Raw genomic sequence first — 24,138 nt, 5'->3', positions numbered from 1 at the left:
CACCACTATAGTAATATAGCGGATGTGACTTCACAAATCTAATACAGTTGCTAATGTAGTTGCATTATATTACACAAAGATATCGATATTTCCATTGAGTAAAAAAAATTGAAACCAGAGTCTGGACAACAGAAAAACAAAAAATATAGTTAGCCTATAAACATTTAATAACACCTATAATAATAGCAAAAATATTTAGAAAGTGCTTCTTCAGAAGACTCCATTGATCTACATATACCTAGGTATATGAACTAGATCACTTTGCTATGTCTATAGATTTTATGCGCATCCCTATGTGATTGCGCGCCTGTAGATCCTTATAGAAATATGTGAGCAAGGATAAACTAAACACTTAACTCGATTGAGTCTTTTATGTTTTTCCTCCTTATGCAGGAACGAGGCCATGAAGGATGAGACATTTATTAATTAAAATGGCCTCTGAACCGCGATCAGGAATTGAATCTGGTCTCTGCATTTGACTGATGCACAGACTGACCTTCCTCACAAAATAGGCCGTTTCCGGCTTCACTATCTCGCCTCCAAGGTGGGTTACAGGACCATTCCACCACCCCACCTAATATAAGGTGTTTCCCAAAATATCCGAGAATTTTCTTTTTACTGGGCAAACCAATAGCAGTACGACATTCCGCCGTTAGATATCTCGAGGTGCATGTATTAGCTACTGCACCACAAAGTTGTGTTATCTTTGGCGCATTTACTTGTGAGTTGTAGTTCTGCGTGTCAGGGCGTGTTTCAGTGCTTCTGCGACGTTAAGGGGCAACGGATTTGCATCAAGTTCTGAGTCAAGTTGAAGAAAACTGCAGCCGAAACCCACTGCATGTTAAAAGAGGCATTTGGTGAGAGTCCACTGTGCCAAGCAAAAACATTTAAGTGGTTCAAGCGTTTCAAAGAAGGCTCCGAATCTGCGGAAGATGATAAACATTCTGGTCGACCGTCAACATATATAACACTGGAAATGATCATGAATGTGCATGATGTGATTCACGTAGACAGAAGGCAGACAATTCACGACGTTTGTAACAGGTTTTGCAGATACTGAGGTAAGATGTTAGGCGCAAACGGCCAGAGCTGTGGCAAAAGAAAGATCGATTGCTACATCATGACAACGCGCCCGCGCACACCTCGCTCGTTCTAAGGGAATTTCTGACCAAAAACAATATAGCAACGACCTCCCGCTCTCCCTACTCCCCTGACCTAGCCCCGTACGATTTCTACCTGTTCCCGAAGATGAAACTCGCTTTGAAAGGGCGACGTTTTGACTCCATTGAAGACACCCAAGCGGAATCGCAACGGGTCCTGAACACTTTTCACTCTGCGGACTTTCAAAAGTGGGAACAAAGCTCTGAGATCGTTGCATGCATGCCGGAGGGGACTACTTTGAAGATGACGGAGGACATTAGGGCGTAGATATAATTTTCAGATTTTTACAATGACATTCTCGGATATTTTGGGTAGCACCTCTTAATTCGTGATTAGATAAATTTCATAATTGAAATCTGAATAGCAGCAAATTTACTTATATATTATACACCTTTCATCTATAAATTTCCTGTTACTCATACATGAGCAAAACTTTTCCATTAATATTAATATTAATGCATAATAAAAAGCTCGTTGAGTCAGATATGTGTCAGAGAAGGAGATTCATGTTTTTTTTTTTTTTCCTTTACGACATTACACTGTGTTGCTGGAGAAAGCAAAAGTTAGTATATTTTTACCTTGACAGATATACACAAAGTATTAGCGATGGAATTTTCTAACTGATTAATTTGTTTATTACCTGGCGTGAGTGCAGCACATGATTACCTTTCCAACATTGCAACACTGTTAAGATCCTTGCACTATTCTCTGTACTTGACAAAACCGTAGAATACAATGAAATCATAGGCCTATACCTGTCACCACTTGCTACACAACAACCCATTATCTGCTCGATAATATTGACGATCACGTGATACCAACGTTACCACTATTTTCTATATCCGGTAAGTTCATTTCACTATTGATATTAATCTATTTCGTTAATTTTTAACGGAAGTAATGATTGCTTCGTTAAATGTTCAACAAAGAGAGTGGCGAAGAACATGAAAGTTCCTGGGGTTGAAGTGTTAATTGACAAGATTCATATGATAATAGCTATAGCACAGAATAGTTTTGTTTATAATCTGACAAAAGAATAACACAAATATACACAGATTTATCACAGCATAATTAAGCTACAATAGGATAACATCACAGGGCTTCTTCCAGAGAAATATGTTTTTGAATAGCGAATAGTAGAATTCAAGATTTGATAGAATCCTTGTATAGATGGATTATTGCAAAAGCAGATATATTATAATGATTAATGACTTTCAGGCATTTTGGTGGTGTGACGTGAAAAATATCTTCAATACCATACTCTAAATCAGTGGTCACCATCACCAAACATATGAAGCTTCTAAACTACTAGCAAATATCTAATATACACACGAAAAACATTCCCCACGCGTATCCAAGCAACTGTGAGATGAGGAAGACAAAGGCAGTTGCGCGGGAGAAACAAGCAGTTGTTGTTGTCAGCGCCCCCTGTCGTAGCGTCAGCTCAGTAGAAGAATCATGGTTAGTCAATCGCAGTGTTAATAACACGATCTACTGAAAATGTCCCCGCATGCTACTAGTAGCTCGCGAACGACAGGTTTGGCGATCAATGCTCTAAACTAATAATAAATAAAAATAAACCAGTAAATTGAAGTATCTTTTTTTTCCTACGTCAGTATAATGCAGTGACAACGCTAGAGAAGAAGGCAAGAGGGTTGAGCACCTTTACGGAGGTTACTTCTCGCCCCGACTGCTCCCTGATACAAGTTCTATTGTAATTGAAGTAATATAAAACTATTCTTTTTAATATACAATGGGGGGCCCGGTGGCTCAGTGGTAGAGCGTTCACTTCCGGTGCTTGGGGTCCCTGGTTCGATTCCAGCTCGCGCCGTGTGGACTTTGTGGTAGACAAACACCGTGTTCGTGGGTTTTCTCGGGGTTCTCCCGTTTCCTCCCACTTTCTTCATTCCACCATTTCATTCATTTCTCATTATCACCGTCTCCTTTAGCATAACCGGCATAACCGTGGGACGTAAAACAAAGATTTCATTTCATTTTTTTAATAATTGCCTTCCCCCCCCCCAAAAAAATCTCTGATCCTCTGTTTACACCTTCAAAAGATTAAAGTGACTTCGTCATTAGTATAGTGCCTTCCTAAATGATACTTTTGGGTGTAGAAAATGTCAGAATAAGAAATACAGATGAAGAAATAAAACAAAAATAAACACAATTATTATTTCTATATGTATACATTTTATCTTTCAGTTCTTTTTTTTTTATTTCTAATTCCTTCTCTTTCTTGTTGGTTTAAATTCTTTCTTTCCAACTCGTTTGCATTGTATCTTCATTTGTAGAAGTTTCGCACCGAAATTTCCGACTCCAGATGGTTGACAATACTTTCCAATAAAAGACGTGCCGTATTTTATGCAGTTCTTGAATAGTAGTTTTCTTAACATTGTTGAATATCTACGAAATCGACATCTTTTTAGTCCATTGATTTTTATTGGAAATAATAATTAGCGGCAATAGAAGGATTATGTTGTAATTATAAGAGAAGAATCAGTTGTATGTATCCTTCAGAAAACTGAAAAATTTCTACTCATCTGTCACTGTTCACTTTAAGAAACAGTTCTTCTATTCTGGGAGAACCCAGAGAAACCCACGCACACGGTGTTTATCAAGCACAAGGGTCACTTGGCGAACCACGGACCCCATGCACAAGAGGTAAACGTTCTACCACTGAGCCACCGCGGCACCCTCGGGTAAGATAATTCACCCGATGAGGTGAAATAAATAAATAAATAAATAAATAAAGATAGGTTACTAATTGTCTTTGTAATCAACCGTGCCTAAATCAGGGTACCTTCAGCTGCAAATTAATTAGTCACATGTGATTGACTTAGTCGACTACTATATGCTAATCAGGGATTCTGAATATTCTTCTGACAACCATGCGTTAGTCAAACCTTTAGTATGGCGCTAATATATACGTCAAAACTTTGCATAAGGCCCATAATATTATTAGATTTAAATTTGATTATTAAATATCAAAACGAAAATTTTATAACAACAAAATTTCATTTTCACCAAGAAAGGATCTTTTAAACAGATCTGAATAAGAAATCAGGTAAAATCAAATCATTAAAACCCCAGTTCACTTCGAAAAAAAAACATAAATAGAATTTTTTCATAGAAATCAACAGCGTTAAAACAAGGATGGAACAGGTGTTCAACATAAAAATTACTATTTCAAATAATGTAATTACTTTTTTCCCTTGTATTTATTGTAACCGTGAAGTTGTCTCGAAATCAAAGATATTTCTCACATCGACACAGAGCACCAAAATGTCTGATTGTCATTTGTTTGTTATTCTGGAGTTATTGCCACTGCCATCTGTTGGATTCTCCCATAAAAAAAATTACCTGAATTCTACGTTTCACCAATCAAACGTTGTATCTCTTCATTTTCTATGACAATTACATACACACTTTGGAAGAATATCAGCACAGTTTTTTATACATGGAAAGAGCGTTTTATAGCACCTATGAATTTTCTTTTGGCCATCCTTTATCCAAGTCTTTTCATAACATCTAAATAACACCAAAGCTGGACTATTTTTTTTCACATACATGATATACTGTATATACATATATTTACATAACATATGCATGTATATTTAGTAAGCACACACATGTTTGATAACAACATTGTGAAAATACTCATGGATGGAGGAAAAATGGTGTTAACGTTCTGGACCGAAATACTTGAGAAAAAATATTTCGTATTTATTATTACAAATTTCATTATTCACTTTCTGAGTCTTTGAAGTGATTACACAACATCCTTACGCCATTTTTAAATTCAAGGTTTTACGCTTTTTTTAATATGAAATATTGAGGACATTACTTCATACCATGTTACATAATACTGTTGTCTTTTTCCATTGTAATGTGGTGAGAATTAGTACGATACCCAAACCGATAAAGCTATATCTCATTCCAGTAGGTTTCCATAATAACAATTACGTGTTGTGTCCAATTCACATATGAGCAAAATATAAAATCCGCCAAGACCCTCAGCAACACAGTTGGTGGGCCCAACAGTCGGCACAGTTGGTAATTTGCAAGAATAAAGTTGAAAATGCATTGGCGCAATGAAGTTTAAAGTGTGTTGGCCTACCAACAGTTTGGTTTCAATCTTACTCAACCATAAGTTTATTTTTCGTACAGTTTACGTTAGTTGGCGAAATGGTTAACAAAGTAGCCAATTAAATTACAACACAGCCCAATGTTGGCAGTTCAAATGGTTGGCAAATGGTCGCAAAAGCGACTAACTATAATACAGGACCAACATTGGTAATTGAGTTCGTTATCAAATGATCGGCAAAAGCGACGAATTACAACGTAGGGCTAACGTTGGCAGTTGAGTTGGTTAGAAAATGGTAGGCAAAAGCGACTAATTATAATACAGGGCCAACATTGATAATTGAGTTCGTTGGCAAATGATCGACAAAAGCGACGAATTACAACGAAGGACCAATGTTACAGTTGAGTTGGTTGGCAAATGACCGGCCAAAGCGACCAATTACAACGTAGGATCAACGTTGATAGTTGAGTTGGTTGTGAAATGGTCGGCAAAAGCGACGAATTACAACGTAGGGCCAACGGTGGCAGTTGAGTTCGTTGACAAATGGTTGGCAAAAGCGACTAACTATAATACAGGACCAACATTGGTAACTGAGTTCGTTATCAAATGATCGGCAAAAGCGACTAACTATAATACAGGACCAACATTGGTAACTGAGTTCGTTATCAAATGATCGGCAAAAGCGACTAACTATAATACAGGACCAACATTGGTAACTGAGTTCGTTATCAAATGATCGGCAAAAGCGACGAATTATACGTAGGGCTAACGTTGGCAGTTGAGTTGGTTAGGAAATGGTAGGCAAAAGCGACTAATTATAATACAGGGTCAACGTTGATAATTGAGTTCGTTGGGAAATGATCGACAAAAGCGACGAATTACAACGTAGGGCTAACGTTTGTAATTGACGTGGTTGGGAAATTTTCGGGAAAAGCGACAAATTACAACGTAGAGCCAACGTTGGGAGTTGAGTTGATAAGCAAATGGTGGGCACGAGCGATAAATTACAACGTAGGACCAACGTTGACAGTTAAATTGGTTGGCAAATGGTCGGCAAAAGCAACCAATTACAACGTAGAGCCAAAGTTTGCAGTTGGCTAACCTACAATTTCCCATTGTTGGACCTACTGACTGTGCTGCTAAGATCAATATAATTCACTTTATAATTTGTATTTCTAATGTCTTAAACCTTAAGCAAACTTCAGTAGACTGTAGACTAACAGCTGTAAATAAATATAGTAAGTACATAAGTAAATAAATATTTCTTTAGTTTACTATCCATGATTATGCCTTATAGACTAATGCAATACAAGTGAGAATCAATCCTGAAAATGCGTATTCTCAGTGGCATACACAAAATGACATTTCTTAATTAATGTTTGTATGTTTTATGCATTATTACAACCGCAAAATGACAGTTAAGAATGCATAAAATTCTTATGTTACCTGCTTTAGCTTTGCAAATACAATGTAGTATTTCGTGGATAGGAAACGTAGGTGATTCATTATGGCATAATCTGCTCCGCAGTTCAATTTGAAACTGAAAGATGGTGTGCTAGTTCATTATCCATACTATATATTTTTTTATCACTGTTTTATCTATATCAACATTGTGGTGAAAGAAAATAAACCTTTTATTTTGTTAGAAATAACTTGCTTTTGTTAACGAATACTAAAATTTAGACAAAAATATTGAAAAGTATGTTATTATAATTGTTTCTCGCATAGTTTTTTTAAATGCTTTTCAAAACCATTGAAAAGAAACACCAACCAACGTTAGATAGTAGTAAATGACATAAACTTGGAAATTACAAATATTATATTTAATGTTTTTCAGAACTGTTAAATTTGCTAATTGTGTCTTATAGAATTAAAGTGGTTTAACTTCGGAAAGAAATTTGCTAATTGTGTCTTATAGAATTAGAGTGGTTTAACTTCGGAAAGAAATTTGCTAATTGTGTCTTATAGAATTAAAGTGGTTTAACTTCGGAAAGAAATTTGTTAATTGTTTCTTATAGAATTAAAGTGGTTTAACTTGGGAAAGAAATTTGTTAATTGTTTCTTATAGAATTAAAGTGGTTTAACTTGGGAAAGAAATTTGCTAATTGTGTCTTATAGAATTAAAGTGGTTTAACTTCGGAAAGAAATTTGCTAATTGTGTCTTATAGAATTAAAGTGGTTTAACTTCGGAAAGAAATTTGCTAATTGTGTCTTATAGAATTAAAGTGGTTTAACTTCGGAAAGAAATTTGCTAATTGTGTCTTATAGAATTAAAGTGGTTTAACTTCGGAAAGAACTTGTAACATTTTGGATTCAACTCATTTTCAACTTTGAAAAATTTTCCAAGCAAACTTATTTTTCTTCATAACACACATATCAAAACTAAACCTATAATGTTCCTATCCATAAAATAATTATAACATGTAATATAAATGTTTATTCAAAACAACTCAAGCGGCATTCTCAAGAAACAGCAAATTGGAGGTTTAAAAATGACAACTTCATTCTTTGCTTTAAGGACGTGGTATTCCTAGTAGATGGGTGAATAATTACTTCATTACAGCATCATATTGAAATGTCTGTTTTCATGTCATGTAACGATGATTTAAGATGCCAATTTTATGAAACACCCTTGTTTTCATGCTTTGTAACAAATGAATTGAGATGCCGATATAATTTGATGCTATTGCTTTGTATGATCTGTAACGAATAATTAAGATGTCAATTTTACGTTGGATTTCATGTTCTTCTTATTGTGATTTGTAACAACGGGTTAAAAGTGTTGATTTTATTGAATATCTTTGTTTTTGTATACTGTAATACTAAATTGAGATGTCAGTTTGAGGTATCTTTATTTCTGTGCTTTGTAATGATGAACGGAGGATATAAACTTTATTTAACTTCACTGTAATGTACTATCACGTACTAAGTATCTTCTGTGTGATGTTTTTAACATAACCGACTATGGTTACCAGTTATTCTGTAATATTTGTATTATCTTTAAAGTTTAATACCACCTGCAAATATTTACGCAGTCATAATCCGCTGCTTTAAAGTTATTTTTAATTATAGATTCTCGAAAAAAATACCGAATCTCTTGAAAGGTGTTAACATTTTCGGAGTCTTTTATTTTGCCTTAATTGTAGATCTGTTTGTCTATTCTTTGCATGTGTGTGCTCTATAACGATGAATAAAGATGGCAATTTTATTTAATATCTTTGTTTTCATGCCATGTAAGGATGCATTAAGATACAAATTTTATTTAATGTCTTTGTTTTCATGCCATGTAACGATGAATTAAGATACAGATTTTATTTAATGTCTTTGTTTTCATGCCATATAACGATGAATTAAGAAACAAATTTTATTTAATGTCTTTGTTTTCATGCCATGTAACGATAATTTAAGATGCCAACTTTATTTAATGTCTTTGTTTTCATGATCTGTAACGATACATTAAAATGCCAGCTTTATTTAATGGTTTAATTTTTATGCCCGATAACGAGAAATTAAAATGTTAATTTCACACAATGTTTTTGTTCTTGTACTCCGTAACGACGCGTTAAGGTATTGATTTTATTTAGTACCCTTGATTTTATGTTTTGTAACGATAAATTGAGATGTCAATTTTATGTAATATCTTTGTATTGGTGCTTTGTCATGATGAATTAAGATGTAAACTTTATTTAATATTACTGTTTCAGTGCCAATAGTCTTAATCTAATGGAACTGAAGAAATCGTAAATTTACGTTAAATTACTTGCATTATTATTATTTTTTTAAACAATACATTATACACACTTCTCAGTCTTACGTAAATTTGATGTTTTTACTAGGCCTCCATGAAATATTTTGGGTCACTTATTTGCTAACGATTTTTTTAAACAATATAAGTTAACAAAGCTTATTTACTGCAATCTCCTGGAATTTTTTTTTAACGTGGCAAACTAATAAAACCTATCGGACTTTACCATGTAAAGTTCATGATTGAAACTTAAGGCACTCCCCACGCAAAAAAAAAAAAAAGTGTTGAAGCTACAATATTGATATTGAAGGAAATTACAAACGGCTACATTTGTGGTTGGATGTCATCTGTACAACAATAGCAGTCAGAAAAGTGGACAATATATTTAGCGACCAATTAGTCGAAATTAAATACCAGACCACGCAATGTACTTAGCGGCGAGTCGATCAAATTCGAAAATCCCATTATGTGTAATATAATCCATAGACCAATGAATATCAGACTAAGATTGGTCATCAATGCTAAATAACAGGAAACTGTAATTAACTAGTTATTAGCTAGCAATACCCTGTGAAAACGACATTCAAATAAAACTAAATCTACTACTATTGTTATTAGTTGGTGTTCCTTTTATCACATATCTATTTATAAATCATTTATGATTTAAATACTAGGTTTAATAACTATCTATATTTTCTATGTTAAGAATTCTATTAATTAAAATATATTAGGCACAAATTAGGTTAGAATAGCTTTTGTGCATGAAGTAACAACATTATCTTAATTCTAAAGCAGTAGGCTATATTTTTTTTTAAAAAGTACATACACAAAAAAGGTTAAAATTATTTGAGCATATTATATATAAATGAGGTTATATATAAACCAATAATTATTAATATATTAATCATTCTTATATATTACTTTTCAATGTGATATTTTTAAGCAAACAAATCGTTAGAGTTAAATGTATGAATTGTATTACATATAGAGAGAAACGAGTAAAGAAATAAATTTGAATCTTATAATTAGTAATTAAATTATATTTGCAAAGAATTTCCAGTAAGTCTTTTTATCATGGATCTTATCATCATTATCATTAATGTTTTGAAATTTTCCAGTTTAACGTCCCACGATTATGCCTGTTAGGCTAATGGAGACGATTGTAAAAACAAGTGAATGATGATGGAAGAATTGGTGGAATGAGAAAGTCGGAGGAAACGGAAGTACCGCGAGAAAATCCACGAGCACGATGTTGTCCATCACAAACTTACTTGTCCGAGGATCGAATCTGGGACCCCATGCACCAGAGGCGACATAAATGTTTTTTCAGGTAACTTGCTACAAACTGCACAAACTGGGATTCCATTCACTTTGGTCCTTTCATAGTGTCTTCTTCTTGCTTTCCTTCATTTTCTTTCCATCGTGCTTTTTATCACTTTCCTCAGAACATAGTTCCTCTCAGAAAGTGTTCTAATCAATATGTTTTCTTGTTTTGATCATATCTAATATTTTCATTTTGTTCCTTACAATTCTTAACAATTTCTTATTGATTTTCCGTACCATTCAGCTTATTTTCTCTGTCGTTTTCCTTAACCACTAATTTTCGGATGCTTTCTGTTCGTTTTTCTCAGTAGTTCATACTGGACACTTTCTGCTTTCTATACCGGTGGTGCGTGAGGATATTTAGGCTGCCTTCACACTAGGATCTTGTGAGCCACTCATGTGAACCTGTACTGTGAACATGAAATATATGTACTTCTCTCCATTCCATTTGAGTTCACGTTCACGTGTGAAGGGCTCTCATAAGACTGCGTGTTATTTCCTTCCCCGCCAGCAGACAGCTCGAGCCAGCTACTGGCAGGGTGATCTTCATAGCAGCTCAGAGCCGCGGCTCACTTGCACCGAAGCACATGTGTGAAGGCGTACATTTAAGACAATGTAAAACTAGTAGCTCCAGCTCAGGCAAGCGGCTCGCAGGATCCTAGTGTGAAGGCTACCTTAAGATTTTAGACATTATACGAGGATATAGCTTTGTCATTTTATGACATATTATGCATATCTGTATCACATTACTCGTAAGTATTAATAACAAAATGTGGTGCAATAGAAGAAGTAAGGTAAAGAGAACTCAAACCTTGTAAAAACCGCTTTTCAATTGTTATAATCGTTTTTGCATTTAACCCATTTAAGTCCAATGTTATATTTATGAAATAGTAACAAATATTGCGAACTTACTACACTGAGCGAATAGTCTATACATGCTTGGTGAGACTTCCTGTTTCTTAAGCATGTAAAAAAGACAATAATTCTTACAGTTCAAATATCACTGGAGTAAATTTACAATTGCCTCTTTCTTACAAACAAAAAAAAAGTTAGTGTTAAGTTAACAAGGATTAAACGTTACATTTTTATGACTTTCTGGAAACTCTTTGTACTTTTTATATTAAAAACTATTTTAGTAACAAATTAGCTTATTTAATTTAAAAACAGTTAGAAGACAGTAATACAATAAAATCACAAAGTAGAATCGAAACAATAGATTAATAAAAAAGAATTAAAAATCGTAAAAATTGGAAGAACTTGCAGTAGAAAAAGAAATCGGAGATTCATGATTGAATAAAGTAACTTTTTGATTTGTACTTTAATTTCGTGAATTTGTTCGCGTTCACAGCCATTCCTTTGATCAACGTGCGTAAGGATGTGAGAAACTTGGTTGCCAGCGTATTCTATACTCCGTACTCAGTACTTCGTGAAGTCGATTCGCCACGAGAAGAGCCGCCCATGCTATCACTAACACTGTCACATCCACTAGTCATCTCTTCGTCTTCTCTTAAGCAGACAGGGGGTAGCACATTCTCCTGGAACATTCCTGTGATATTCCCAACTGGACGATAATTAGCTACAACCAGCACCTTTCCACCACGACTTCTGGCTTTCCCCACACCAAATTCTCGCGTGCCAATCCACACCATTTGAGTGAAATGCCCTGCAAAGACAAAGACATTAATTTGTGTGTACACTACAAGAAATTAGTATAATATAAGGTCTACAAAGATTAAAATCTTTCAGTTTTACGTCCCACGATTTATGCCGTGTAGGCTAAAGAAGACAGTGACTATGAAAATAAATGAAATGGTGGAATGAATAAAATGGGAGGAAACGTGAGAACTGCGAGAAAATCCACCTACGAAGTGTTTGTCCACCACAAAACCCACTTGTCCTAAGCTGGGATCGAACCAGGCAAGGGCATCATTTAGCAAGGGCAGGAGGGGGCAATTTCCTCCCCAAGGGTTTGAGAAATACATATTATTTAATAGATTCTCTATGAATACAAATATACTAGTACAAAACGTGACAATTTTATGTCAGTGGTGCTCTTGCCCCCCTCAAGCGAAGTACGAAATGACGCCCCTGGAATCAGGGACCTCATGCACCAGATTGCTCTACAAAAAGGTCTACAATATTACTCGTAAGTTCGTAAAAAAAAAAAAAAAAAAAAAAAACTTTTAAGTTTCGTTGCAACTTATAAAATTCAATTGTGAAGCTGGATTTACGCAATAATTTCGGTTTCAAGAGGGAAAAAAGGTCGGGTATATGGGCTACCTATTTTTGGTAGTTGAATTTATAAAAAAAAAAAAAAAAAAAAAAAAAAAAAAAACATTTCTTGCTATCTCACTTTCTTTAGTTATGAATTCTTGCTAGCAAGAACGCATGGCGCTAACTTGTAAGTGCTATCTAACGCACTTGTACTGTACAACAATGCTATGAAACATTTGTAGCTTGTACAATTCCTGTTGAAATTTCAGTTTTTCACTTGGGTCGTTTATGCTGATGATTAAATAATAATAATTAATACAAAAATAATGATCACTAGTAACAATGGCGTACACAAAGAAGTTTCCGGGTTTTTAACCTGTTTCTGCAAGATATGCATAAATAAAGTTTCTACCAAATTAAAATATGAATACAAGAATTCAAGGGCGCCAATGTTGTGGTTTCCAAGGGGGGTCAAGTACAAGCGACGTTTCAAATATAGTTTCAAATTCTGCTGTAACTAATGTAAAAATTCTATTGGGTTTTCGATATTCTCAAGTACAATTTCCTCTTAGGGGGAGCAAGCGCCCCACCTTGCCCCCGTTATGGGCGCCCTTGCAAGAATTCTGCGCGTCCTGAAACGATATGTACTTTTCTGTGTACGCCACTGACTGTTAATAATAATCAGTGCTCATTAGGATAATTCAAATCGGACTTATATGATTGTTCTATTAATATTTCCGTCTATCCGTTACTCCACTCGGTAAATTTTGAATGAAAGCAATTTTCTAAATTTCTAGAGCGATTATCTCGGCCGAGTTCGATAACGGAGTCAATCCACTAACATTTTAACGGGTAACGGTAGGTAGCTATATCCCGTATATGTAAGTTACGCGAGATCCTCTTTATTGTCTTTTGGAAAGTTTATTGTGATAATATTCTTATTTCTAGTTTTGCATATCGATGTAATTATACACCGATAAAGTAGCGAAGCGTTTGCCAATACTTTCTTCTAATTTTAGAGGAAATATGTAGTAAGCTATATAGTCGCTGTTTGAAGACGAAATTTAATTCTTGATTTCTCCATTTCCATAAAAGTGGAGATAATCCTCTGTGGTTCTCAGTTTTACAAATATAATTGCATTTTAATATTTATCGTTAAAAGGTATGAAATAATTTATACTTTTATGGAAAAAATAAAATGTGATTTCTTTCAAAGCGAGCTCTTGTGTTGCAAACTTTATCAAAATAAATTCTGTCTTGTTATTAAACTCACTACTTCTTATACCTTATTCGTAATTTATCGTGTTTCTTCTCTTACCTGCATTGACATTCGCATGAAGAACGTCAGGTTCCTTGAGATAGTTGTACTGTCTGACAGCACTGTACCAGTAAGATACTGCTTCTTGCCCTGGAAGACGAAATAAAAGAATTTTGTTTAGATATATAGGTAACACGAAAATATATGTTTCAACTCAAAATTGAGCAGTTTTCAGTATAATTAGAAGGTACGAATACTATATATTAGGTACGTAGCGTACGCAGGAATTTATTTCGGGAGGGGTCCAAACTCGATATGAGGGTTTTTATATTAAAATTCCTGAAATTGCCCCTACAATTCGGCTAAATTTACAAAAATAGTCGAATTTCCGGGGGTCCGGACCCCCAGGACCCACCCCCTGCGTACGTCTCTGATTAAGTAATAAGCCCAACTCAAGAATTTCTGCCGCGTCGCTGAAAGCATATTTTGCTTCATTGCACGGCCTTGTACAAACTTCTGTGTTCACGCATCCCTCTCATCGATCATTGGCATGCGACTTGGCTGGCATTCTAGAGAAACTTTAACCAGGCCGATAGCCAGCCCAAAAATGTAGGGGGGCGGTAGAAGTTAGGGGGGCCGATCCAACCATATTATAGTTCATCACCATATTATAGTTCATTTGCAAGCCTACCGTGAAACTTTTAAGGGGGGCAGTGAAAATTTAGGGGGGGCGGTCCACCATAGCCCCCCGTGGATACGGGCCTGACCTTAACTCTAACATCATAGGTGTAGCTTTGCTGAGCATTGTTTCCTTTCCTGGACGTGGCACCTTGGATGATGTACTGCTCTTCTATACAACAATGTATTCGGCAGCTATCACCTAGTGAGCACATTATTGAACTCGTTCTAGAGAAGCCTTAATTTAAACACCATAGATGTAGCTTTGCTGAACATCGTTCCCTCTTTTGCATATGGCATCCTTGGATAATGTACTGATCTTTCCTCCATACAACTTTGTTATTCGGTGGTTACCACTTACTGATGACAACACTAGCTAAAAGCACTATTTTAACTACAGAAAGATGAGAGAGAAACCCAGTTCACTGTTACTAGGCGTTTCACAATAACAATATTTAACGAAAGACAAGTTTTAAATTCCGAATGCCTCTAAATACTATACATTTGCATTGTAGTGTACTGTAGTGAGGTTTAATATATTCCATTGACAACACTTTCGGCCGCTCGTTCACATTTCGGCGCATAGATTCATGTGCAGAGCTCAGCAAATCATACTGACCTATTACACTGTTCAACAACGAAAATCTAAATTGAACAAAATCAGCTAATTCTTATTGATTTTGTGGTGCTGATCACAAATTTGAAAGTTATTTTCGAATATTAGCTCTACTTTTCGTTTTACAGGCATATCTCATAATAACGCTTTAAAAATAAATATATTCGCTTCGTTTGGGGTAAAATGTTACACTGATCCGGCAACACTGGAGAAACTATATGAACGCTTGGTTCCATTGTGTTCCTTATCTCAGTAGTGTTCTGCTATTGTTAGAAAAGACAGGCTTAGTGCAGTTATCAGCGTTTTGGGTGTGACGTTTGTGTAGTGCAGGACATAAAAATACAACTACAAGTACGCAAAAATACTGGTATTTCGAATGTATATTTTTAAATAGTTGTCGGAACTATTTCAAGTGACATTTTGAGGATTTCAATAAACAAAAATGCCGCGAAATTGTGTAAACAGTGCGGATAGCTTCTGCTACGTGTGTGGGGAAGTGACATTTTCCTCACAAAAGCAGACTATAACACCACTAATAAGAAAAGCCTATCAATATTACTTTGGTTGTAAAATTGGAGACCAAGATAAATCTTGGGCACCCCACATTGTGTGCAACACTTGTGCCAGCAATCTAAGAAATTGGATTAATGGGAAGGGGCGCTCAATGCCTTTTGCAGTGCCCATGATTTGGAGGGAGCCAAGCGACCACATCAGAGACTGTTATTTTTATATGGTTCCTTCCGTCAAGAAGGGAATTTCCACGAAGAAGAAGCGGGCCTTGATCTATCCTAACATTCCTTCTGCAATGCGCCCTGTTCCACATGGAGAAGAACTACCTGTTCCTGACTCACCTAAAGAATACGATCTTTTTTCTGATGATCAAGAAGTTGAAGCTCCTGAATCAAGTACTTCGAAGGATCCTACGTTTGTTGTAGAAGAACCTACATGTGAACCACATAGACTTACTCAAGAGGAACTAAGTGATCTAATCAGAGACTTGGACCTCTCGAAAAGCAAAGCCGAAATTTTAGCGTCACGCTTAAAGCAATGGAATTTATTGCAGGAAAAAGTAAATATTTCAGTGTATCGGAATAGGGAGAAGAGGTTCACTTCATTTTTTACTATGGAAGACACACTTGTGGCATGTGGCATGTGGCATGTAAATGGTCTCATGAGGGCACGTAAAATTAATTACGAACCTACGGAGTGGAGGCTCTTTATAGATTCGTCCAAGGTGAGTTTAAAGGCAGTGCTTTTACATATTGGAAATGAACTTCCTTCAATTCCTGTAGGTTACGCAGTTCATATGAAAGAATCTTATGAAAACTTGAAACGTTTACTTCAAGCCATTAAATATTACGATTTTCAGTGGCTCATTTGTGGTGACCTTAAAGTAATAGCACTGCTGCTAGGTATGCAGTTAGGGTATACAAAGTATTGTTGCTTTATATGTGAATGGGACAGTAGAGATCGTGGATCTCATTACCGCAAAAGTGATTGGAGTACCAGAGAAACTCTTCAGCCGGGAGTGAAAAATGTGCAGCATGAACCACTGTAGATCGTAACCGAATTTTGCTTCCCCCTCTACATATTAAAAGTCTTATGAAAAGTTTTGTTAAGAGCATGAACCAAAAAGATGAGGCCTATAAGTACCTAAGAGGACAATTCCCTCGATTAAGTGATGCCAAAGTTAAAGAGGGTGTTTTCATAGCGCCACAGATTAGGCAACTATTCAAAGATCACAAGTTCGACGAAATTCTCCAAGGTGAGGAGAAAGCTGCGTGGGAAAGCTTGAAGAGTGTTCACAGTTCTTGGGAAGACACCGAGCAACAAATTACAAACAACTGGTAGCAAAGTTGTTATTGTGCTGCGAAAATCTTGGTTGCAATATGTCTCTGAAACTCCACTTTCTTCATTCACATCTAGACTTCTTTCCCGAAGATTGTGGAGCAGTAAGTGTTTCCATCAAGATATTGCAGCCATGGAGAAGAGATATGAGGGAAAGTGGAGTTCTAACATATTGGCCGACTACTGTTGGACTATTGCAAGGGATGCTTCAGATGTAACCTACAAAAGGCAAGCCAAGCGAAGACGCTCAAAATAAAATAAACATAATCCTGTACAAGGGATCACTTGAAACTTTTGTCTACATTGCAGTATAGTTCTTGCACAAAAAGGTATTTGTACATATTTTTCATGTTTTGATGTTAATACTGATTTTTATTACGGAATTGTTAATGTTTAACTTGACCACGGTTACTTTATTTTCTGTATCGCTGTGAAACTGGTATTTGCGCAATTTTGAAAAAGGAAGTACAAGGGTATAGAAAGCTATAGGTTAGGGTACTTCTTAACTCCCCAGCCTATCACATCACAGTGAAATAGATAAAATAAAGTGAAATGTAGGTTTTTACAAGGATTTTGCTTAAATGTTCTATAAATATTAATACATTTGTATATATACAGCTACTGTTGTACGAGGGCGTTTTTTTTTTTCACAACCTGAGCTAAGAAAATTCTTCTATTATCATTTCCTTTCATATTATGCTTAAATGAATGTAAAAATCGCAATTTCAAAGACTTTACATACTTTCGATCAAAATTTGTTGAACAGTGTTACCTGAATGTGTTCATAGTTTATATACATAGTTCATAGTTTTTTCTATCCAAATTATAGAAGGTCTTGAAAAGAACCAGACAAAACTATCACGCATAGACTTACCTCTGTATGCCTTTATTGTGTTCAAAAGGTTAATCCGTCCATGTGTGCCCGATTTTAAGTCTTCACCCCTGCTCACAGAATAGACCAATCCGAATAATTCAAAAAGCAGGAATGAACCAAAGACATCTAGTATTGCGCCAAGTTCGCGTGCATATGATGTGTGTATCACGGCTCCCAAAGTGAACAGGTTTTGGAAAGGCTATGTCGTCACACTTTTCCACTCCAAGTTTTCACAGTGTAGAGAAAATAAATGTGTATTGGGATCAACGAACGTCAAAAACATAATTAATTGTCATGACGTTCCAGCACTTTATTCACCCTGTAAAGGGAGTAGATAGTGAGCACGTACTGTTGTGAATCCATCTGTAAATCAAAAGTTGCGCGGAGTGGCCTTGCAGGAAAACCTTCCTACACAACGTATGATGGCATGGCGATTGCACGTGATACAGTCAACTGTGAACCGCAACCTATGTGGCAAATTAAAGCTTCGGATGGTATTTAAAAGTCGTGGACATGTCCTTACTGTGGCCCATCGGAGGTAGGAAAAGGCCACTGCAGGCGCCTCTACGAACGCAATCTATCCGAGGAAAAGTGGAAGTTTGTTGCCATGGGGCATGGATGTACTTATCAGATTGTGGCAAAATTCGAGCCTTAAAGTACACTCCACGCAAAAAACCCATCCTGACTTCACCTGTCAGTGCAAAGCAAGTTTCTCGAAGTGATTTCTGGTTCTCGCGGGATACTACTATGAAAACAAGACTCGGCAGGAGCCTAAAAACTGCAAAATCAACTTTGCATCTTATCAGCAACATATCCTCACACCAATTTATACAGATAATCTGCCGCGTTTGTATGAAAATGCAATAAATCAAGACTGTGTATGAATATGGATAAGGCCTCATCACATACATCCCGTTCTTTATCGAGATTTCTGCAAAAAGCGGCGGCACATATCGGCCCCTTTCAGAACATATCAGTGGAGTCACCTGATGCCAGTCCCATGGATTTTGAGGGTTTAGCCTATTGATAAGAGCACTTGCATCACGCCATGTTATAACTGTTCGTGGCCTCTGGAAAGGGTGGCAGAAAGAGTGGCATAATATTTCTGCTCCTGTACTTCAACAGAGCCTCCTACAACGGAAGTTAACGTGTAGGGCTATTGCTAATACGCATAGTGTTCACATCGAAGGCAACCGATGGTGGTCCCATTTTTTCCTAAGGTAAGTGAGACATCAAAATCGGATACATAGAGAAGGATCAACCTTCTATACATCTTAACTATATATAAAACTACATAAACTGACATAAATTAAAGAGGTACTTTCGGTTAATGTGAAAGTTGAAATTTGACATGATTGTATCTTTCCAGGACTAATCTACAGGAAAATTGCCAAAAGTGAATATTTTTAATTTTTAAGGGGTCTAAAACGGATGATGAAATCCCCATGTTATTTAAATAGGTGTTTTCTTGGGATACAAAATCTTAACTTTTAGATAGTTGAAATAGGAAAAGAAATTTGAAATTCTGTAGAACTGTAGATTTAAGAGGTGCGAGATAAGCCGAGCAAAGGCGAGGGTGTGCGGGCAAAGCTTCCAGCTGGGTAAATTAAGAAAATATGAAGAACAAATGCACGAAATTTACTGTTGAAGTAAAGGCTGATACGTAAGAGATGCGAGGCCGTAGGCCGAGCAAAGACGGGGGCCGGGGAGCGGAGGCCCCAGCTAGCCAAGGGCTAGTTAGTTTATATAAGACCAGAACGAATTTGAGGACTATTAATTATTGTATTTTAGTAGAAAACTGGATCCGCTTGGTCAGCTACCATTTTTAACATTCTTCTAAGACGTCCAACATGTTATTTTTTATCACTTTTTCCAACCGAGGAGCTTTTTAAGTTTTGTCCTCTCCGACAATTTTAGAATTCTCTCATGTTTTAAAATGTTCTATTACGTGAGATTGAGATCTGCTGATCGTGCCAATTCCCCATTATCCTCTCTCTCTCAATTCCCCTTTATCCTATCTCTCCCAATTCCCCATTATCCTATCTCTCCCAATTCAACCGCAATGTCACCAAAACAAATTTTTGCAATTAGCTTCATATAAATCCTATACAAGTGAGCAACTCTAAATTTCTCTTATTTTATGGTCTTCAAGGTCTTGCTGACTGATTTTCAAACGTTTACCATTTTCGATTAAGGAAAGGTTAAATTCAACATTGGCATCTATTTCCATTTCTCGAATGAAAATCATTTGAATAACATAGGTTTTTTTTTGTTACTTTATCTATAACAGAGGTTTTGTCTCCAAGGATCTCGATTTAATTAAACTGTACAAAGAATGAAACTGTTTGAATACAAAAATATTTACAACATCCGGTGGACACAAGAAAATATTTTTCTTTCATTTCAAAGCAACATTGAGCGTCAACGAACATGCAACTCTTGTTACAACGGTATTGTGTTCTAATTACCACGAATTGTTTATGCAGGTTAATTACACAGGGGATGAAAAGTAGTGCTGCAAATATACTGGTGATCATGGAACACGATCAGAGATATGGCTCCGGGGGGAATATATACTAGTACCTCCAAGGCTACCCCTAAATTATCAATGCTAACAAATATGGCAATATCACATTAGCAGCTGGATGTATTTGACAGGGTTCAGGAGCAGAGAGTTGTAGAATATGATTATAAGGTATAGGGTCCAGTGGCGTAACTAAAGACTCGGGGACCCTCCCGCAGACACTGTGGAGTGGGGCTTCTTCTCTACGTCTCACTTCACGATTTGGAGGTCCCCTGATGACTTGGGGCCCGCCGCAATGCAGGGTCTGCGGGGCCCTTATTTACGCCCCTTATAGGATCTTGAAAGCTTCTGATATGCCTGTTAGGGATACGCACAAGGATCTTATAGAGGATATGCCCTTACAACAAAATCTTGAAGCCATACGTCACAGTTTTGCCACCCCTACTCTGCTCACTCCGTCCAATAGGACCGCAATGTTTTGAGCCAACAATCATGGCGGAAACGAGAGTAGCCAATCAGACGTGCCGATGCTCGGTTGTTTTTGGCTTCATCGGTTTAATAGGATGAAAATGCATATGGGCAGATCCTCTATTTATAACATCCTTGGCTACGCAGCACATTGACTATGTGTTGCTCGCTAGGCTGGACATAGTTCACCCGGTTGCTAGCAGATGGCGTTGGAGCGGCTCAGGCCCATAAGAACTTTCATGCCAGTCTGTGATTGGTTTAGTATTTAATTAGAAGGTATCTTAGGTTGTTAGTACTAAAATGGTAACGATGTTCAGTTTTGGCTTTGCGAACCTTCATCATTTGAATAAAACACCTAATATTTTCTAGATTACAACGGTTAGCCAACATGAACTTTACTAAGAGTCAACTTAGTATAAATCTTTAGTCCCTGCTACTTTCACTGTTCACTAAGTATCACTCAGCTTCTTCCTGTTTATTCAAATCACATTTATCATCAACGGAAAAAAAATGAAATGAAATCTTTGAGTTTTACGTCCCACGATTATGCCGGCTAGGCTAAAGGAGACGGTGATGATGAGTAATGAATGAAATGGTGGAATGAAGAAAGTGGGAGGAAACGGGAGAACCCCGAGAAAACCCACGCACACGGTGTTTGTCCACCACAAAGTTCACTTGGCGGGGGCTGGGATCGAACCCGGGACCCCAAGCACCAGAGGTGAACGCTCTACCATTGAGCCACTGCGGCCCTATCATCAACGGAATATCATAGGAATCTTATACAGTGTATCAGAAAGAACCTTTGAAAACAACTTCGAAAACTCATATTTATTTATTTATTTAGCTTACAGACATTGTTTTGGTGTTATTTTGTAGCAAAATAGATCAAGCTTTTTACCTTATACCTAAAGGGATTCAATGTATTTGCAATTGGTGATGCGGTACATATTACATCTGTAGTCGATTTCTTGAAAAACCCGCTGCAGCAAATCAGGTGTGTCTTTTAATTCTTGCATCATTTGTAATTTGTATGGTTTGAGATGCAACCGTTTTCTCAACACACGCCAAATTGTCATGAGTGGGACGACAAGCTGTCGAGAAGCACGCTGGATTGATTTTGTAGGTAGGTCTCTTCACAAAACATTATCTCACTTGCTCTACAACGTCTTCACACGTGGTACAGGGACGACCTGAAGATTTGTTCTGTCTTACCAACATTCGAACATCCAGTTTCAATAAAACACTTATGCCACTGGCAAATAGTACGAATACTGCGAGGATTTTTACCATACTTTGTACGAAATTTACGTTTCACAGTTGTCACAGACAAGGATTCTTCAAACCAAAACGCACAGCTAGCATGCTTGGGACACTAAAGGCAATCATCTTTGCTGCAACTGCTGCTAACGCTTGCGGTGACTTGTTTCTGAACTAGTGTACTACGTGAGTCAAAACTTGATGTATTTTACTACAAATTGACACCAAAACAACGGCTGTAAAATAAATGAAAAAATCAATATGGGTTTTCGAAGTTGTAAACTCCTTTTTGATTCTTTCCTATTAAGCTACATAACGTATATTTTGCCACTATCAAGCACCTACACAAACATCGACAACTTGAACTTACAACTTATATCACAACGTGGTTTATCTGTTGAAAATAACAACAACGAACACCATGTTCGACTAATTAAAGTATCTTAATTTTACAAAACATTATTCCTAAATATCCCAACAAGAATAATACGGATTGTCTCCTCTTTTCATCCGAAAATGATTGATTCATAAATAAGTTAACTTTACTTAAAAAAAATTATCTTAAATTCTTACCTGAAACATCAGTCTGTATGGAGTTTACAGGCCGGCAGAAAAGATTCTGTCCAACTTCCCTGTCATTCCGATAGTAGAAAGTATTGGTATGAGCTAAGTGGTTTGCCCAAGCTTGTGCATATGAACACAGCTGAAAAAATAAATAAATAAATAAGAAGAAAGTCAATTTATTGCATTGAAGGAAACAAGATTCAAATGAGTATTCACCTGGAAGCTCTGGAATCTTTCACTATAATTATCTACAACTAAGTATATAGAGTATTTCACCCTTTCTTAGTCTCTGATTTTTCACCTTGATAAAATCTAGTGGTTAGAATGCAGTAACATTTGACACGGATTTGACTCCGTGTATTAGAGATGAATAGTTATATAACAAGAATTTTAGGAATTATTCCAAAAAGTGGATCAAAAGATTGCGATCTTGGCCAAGAATTTAAGCAATGATCCAAAAAGAATGCATCAAGAGATTGTCATATTTGCCAACTAGATTGTCATGTTAGTTTTTGGATCAGAGGCCACAAAATTTTTGAACGGCCCCTAAAACGAGATTTCTTTTTCTTTTCTTTCTTTTCTCTTTTTTTATTTTTTCTTTTTGTTACGGAATAAGCACATCATACTGAGTTAAGTGATAGTTTGTGTTTGGCTGCACTATTTGAAGTTCTCCAGATATAAGGCGTACAAGAAAATTTTTGCCTAAAATATATTGGTTCTTTTGTCCAAAAAAATTATATAGGTGTTCGTTTTAACGAATAAATACCCTGGATATACAGTCAAGTATTACCCAAAATCAGTATTTTAGTAGATTTTTATGACTCTAACGATAATAATTATTTTTCTTTTCCATTGCAAGTATTCTTATTTGTAGCACCAGCATCCATTCACAACCACACACACACACACACACACACAATAAAAGTTTAAAAGTTCCGTGCACTGAAGCCCAGCGTATGTATTCGATGTATTTTGTTAGGCAGAATCCAAATTTCGAAACCCCAATACAATCAACCTTTTCAATTTTGTTTTATGGTCGAAAAACGCACCTACTGTCTTACGTATCAAAATTCGCTAAAGTTTTTTCACCCATAAAAAAAGAATTAGCGGCGCGGTTGATCGTTTTGGAGTTTTGAAATTTGGAATCTGTGTACCAAAATACATCAAACCCATACCCTGGGGTGTGGTTGTGCAATGAATAACTTACCACACAAAGATTTTTTTCATCACTAATTGTCACTTGCAAGTAGAAATTTAGGTTTTGAATTTCAAATCCAAAAATTTAGGCACTTTTCTAAACAAAAGGTAGAACTTCCTTTCAATGAAGATATAAGCCAAAAATTCAATCAGGTTGATTTACCAAGTGTAAAAAAAAAAAAAAAAAAATAACTCTTAATGCATTTGTTAGTATTATTAAATCTATTCACATGTTCAAATTACCTTGTATAAATAATTTCCCAGTTTAGATAAACTTTTAAAAAAAAGTTTTAAAAAGCGAAATCAAATTACATATCTCAACAT

At 36.2% G+C, this 24,138-nt stretch overlaps 1 protein-coding gene across 1 annotated transcript in view; it reads right to left on the bottom strand.

Moving 5' to 3' along the window:
- Positions 1 to 10,032: 10,032 nt before the first annotated feature.
- Positions 10,033 to 24,138, bottom strand: part of LOC145688824 (uncharacterized) — a 176,202-nt gene continuing 162,096 nt past the window's right edge. Inside the window, exons 3-5 of the mRNA XM_081762995.1 lie at positions 22,627 to 22,756; positions 13,849 to 13,938; positions 10,033 to 11,979 (exon numbers count right to left, since the gene is read on the bottom strand). Of these exons, the coding sequence (XP_081619121.1) occupies positions 11,720 to 11,979; positions 13,849 to 13,938; positions 22,627 to 22,756 (480 nt within the window). The 3' untranslated portion in view covers positions 10,033 to 11,719. The remainder of the gene's footprint in view (positions 11,980 to 13,848; positions 13,939 to 22,626; positions 22,757 to 24,138) is intronic.

This window comes from Thermobia domestica, chromosome 7 (assembly GCF_964235325.1).
Source record: "Thermobia domestica chromosome 7, izTheDome1.hap1.1, whole genome shotgun sequence".
Classification (NCBI taxonomy): domain Eukaryota; kingdom Metazoa; phylum Arthropoda; class Insecta; order Zygentoma; family Lepismatidae; genus Thermobia; species Thermobia domestica.
The sequence above is the reverse complement of the archived record's forward strand: the minus strand, read 5'-3'. Positions and strand labels throughout refer to the sequence as shown.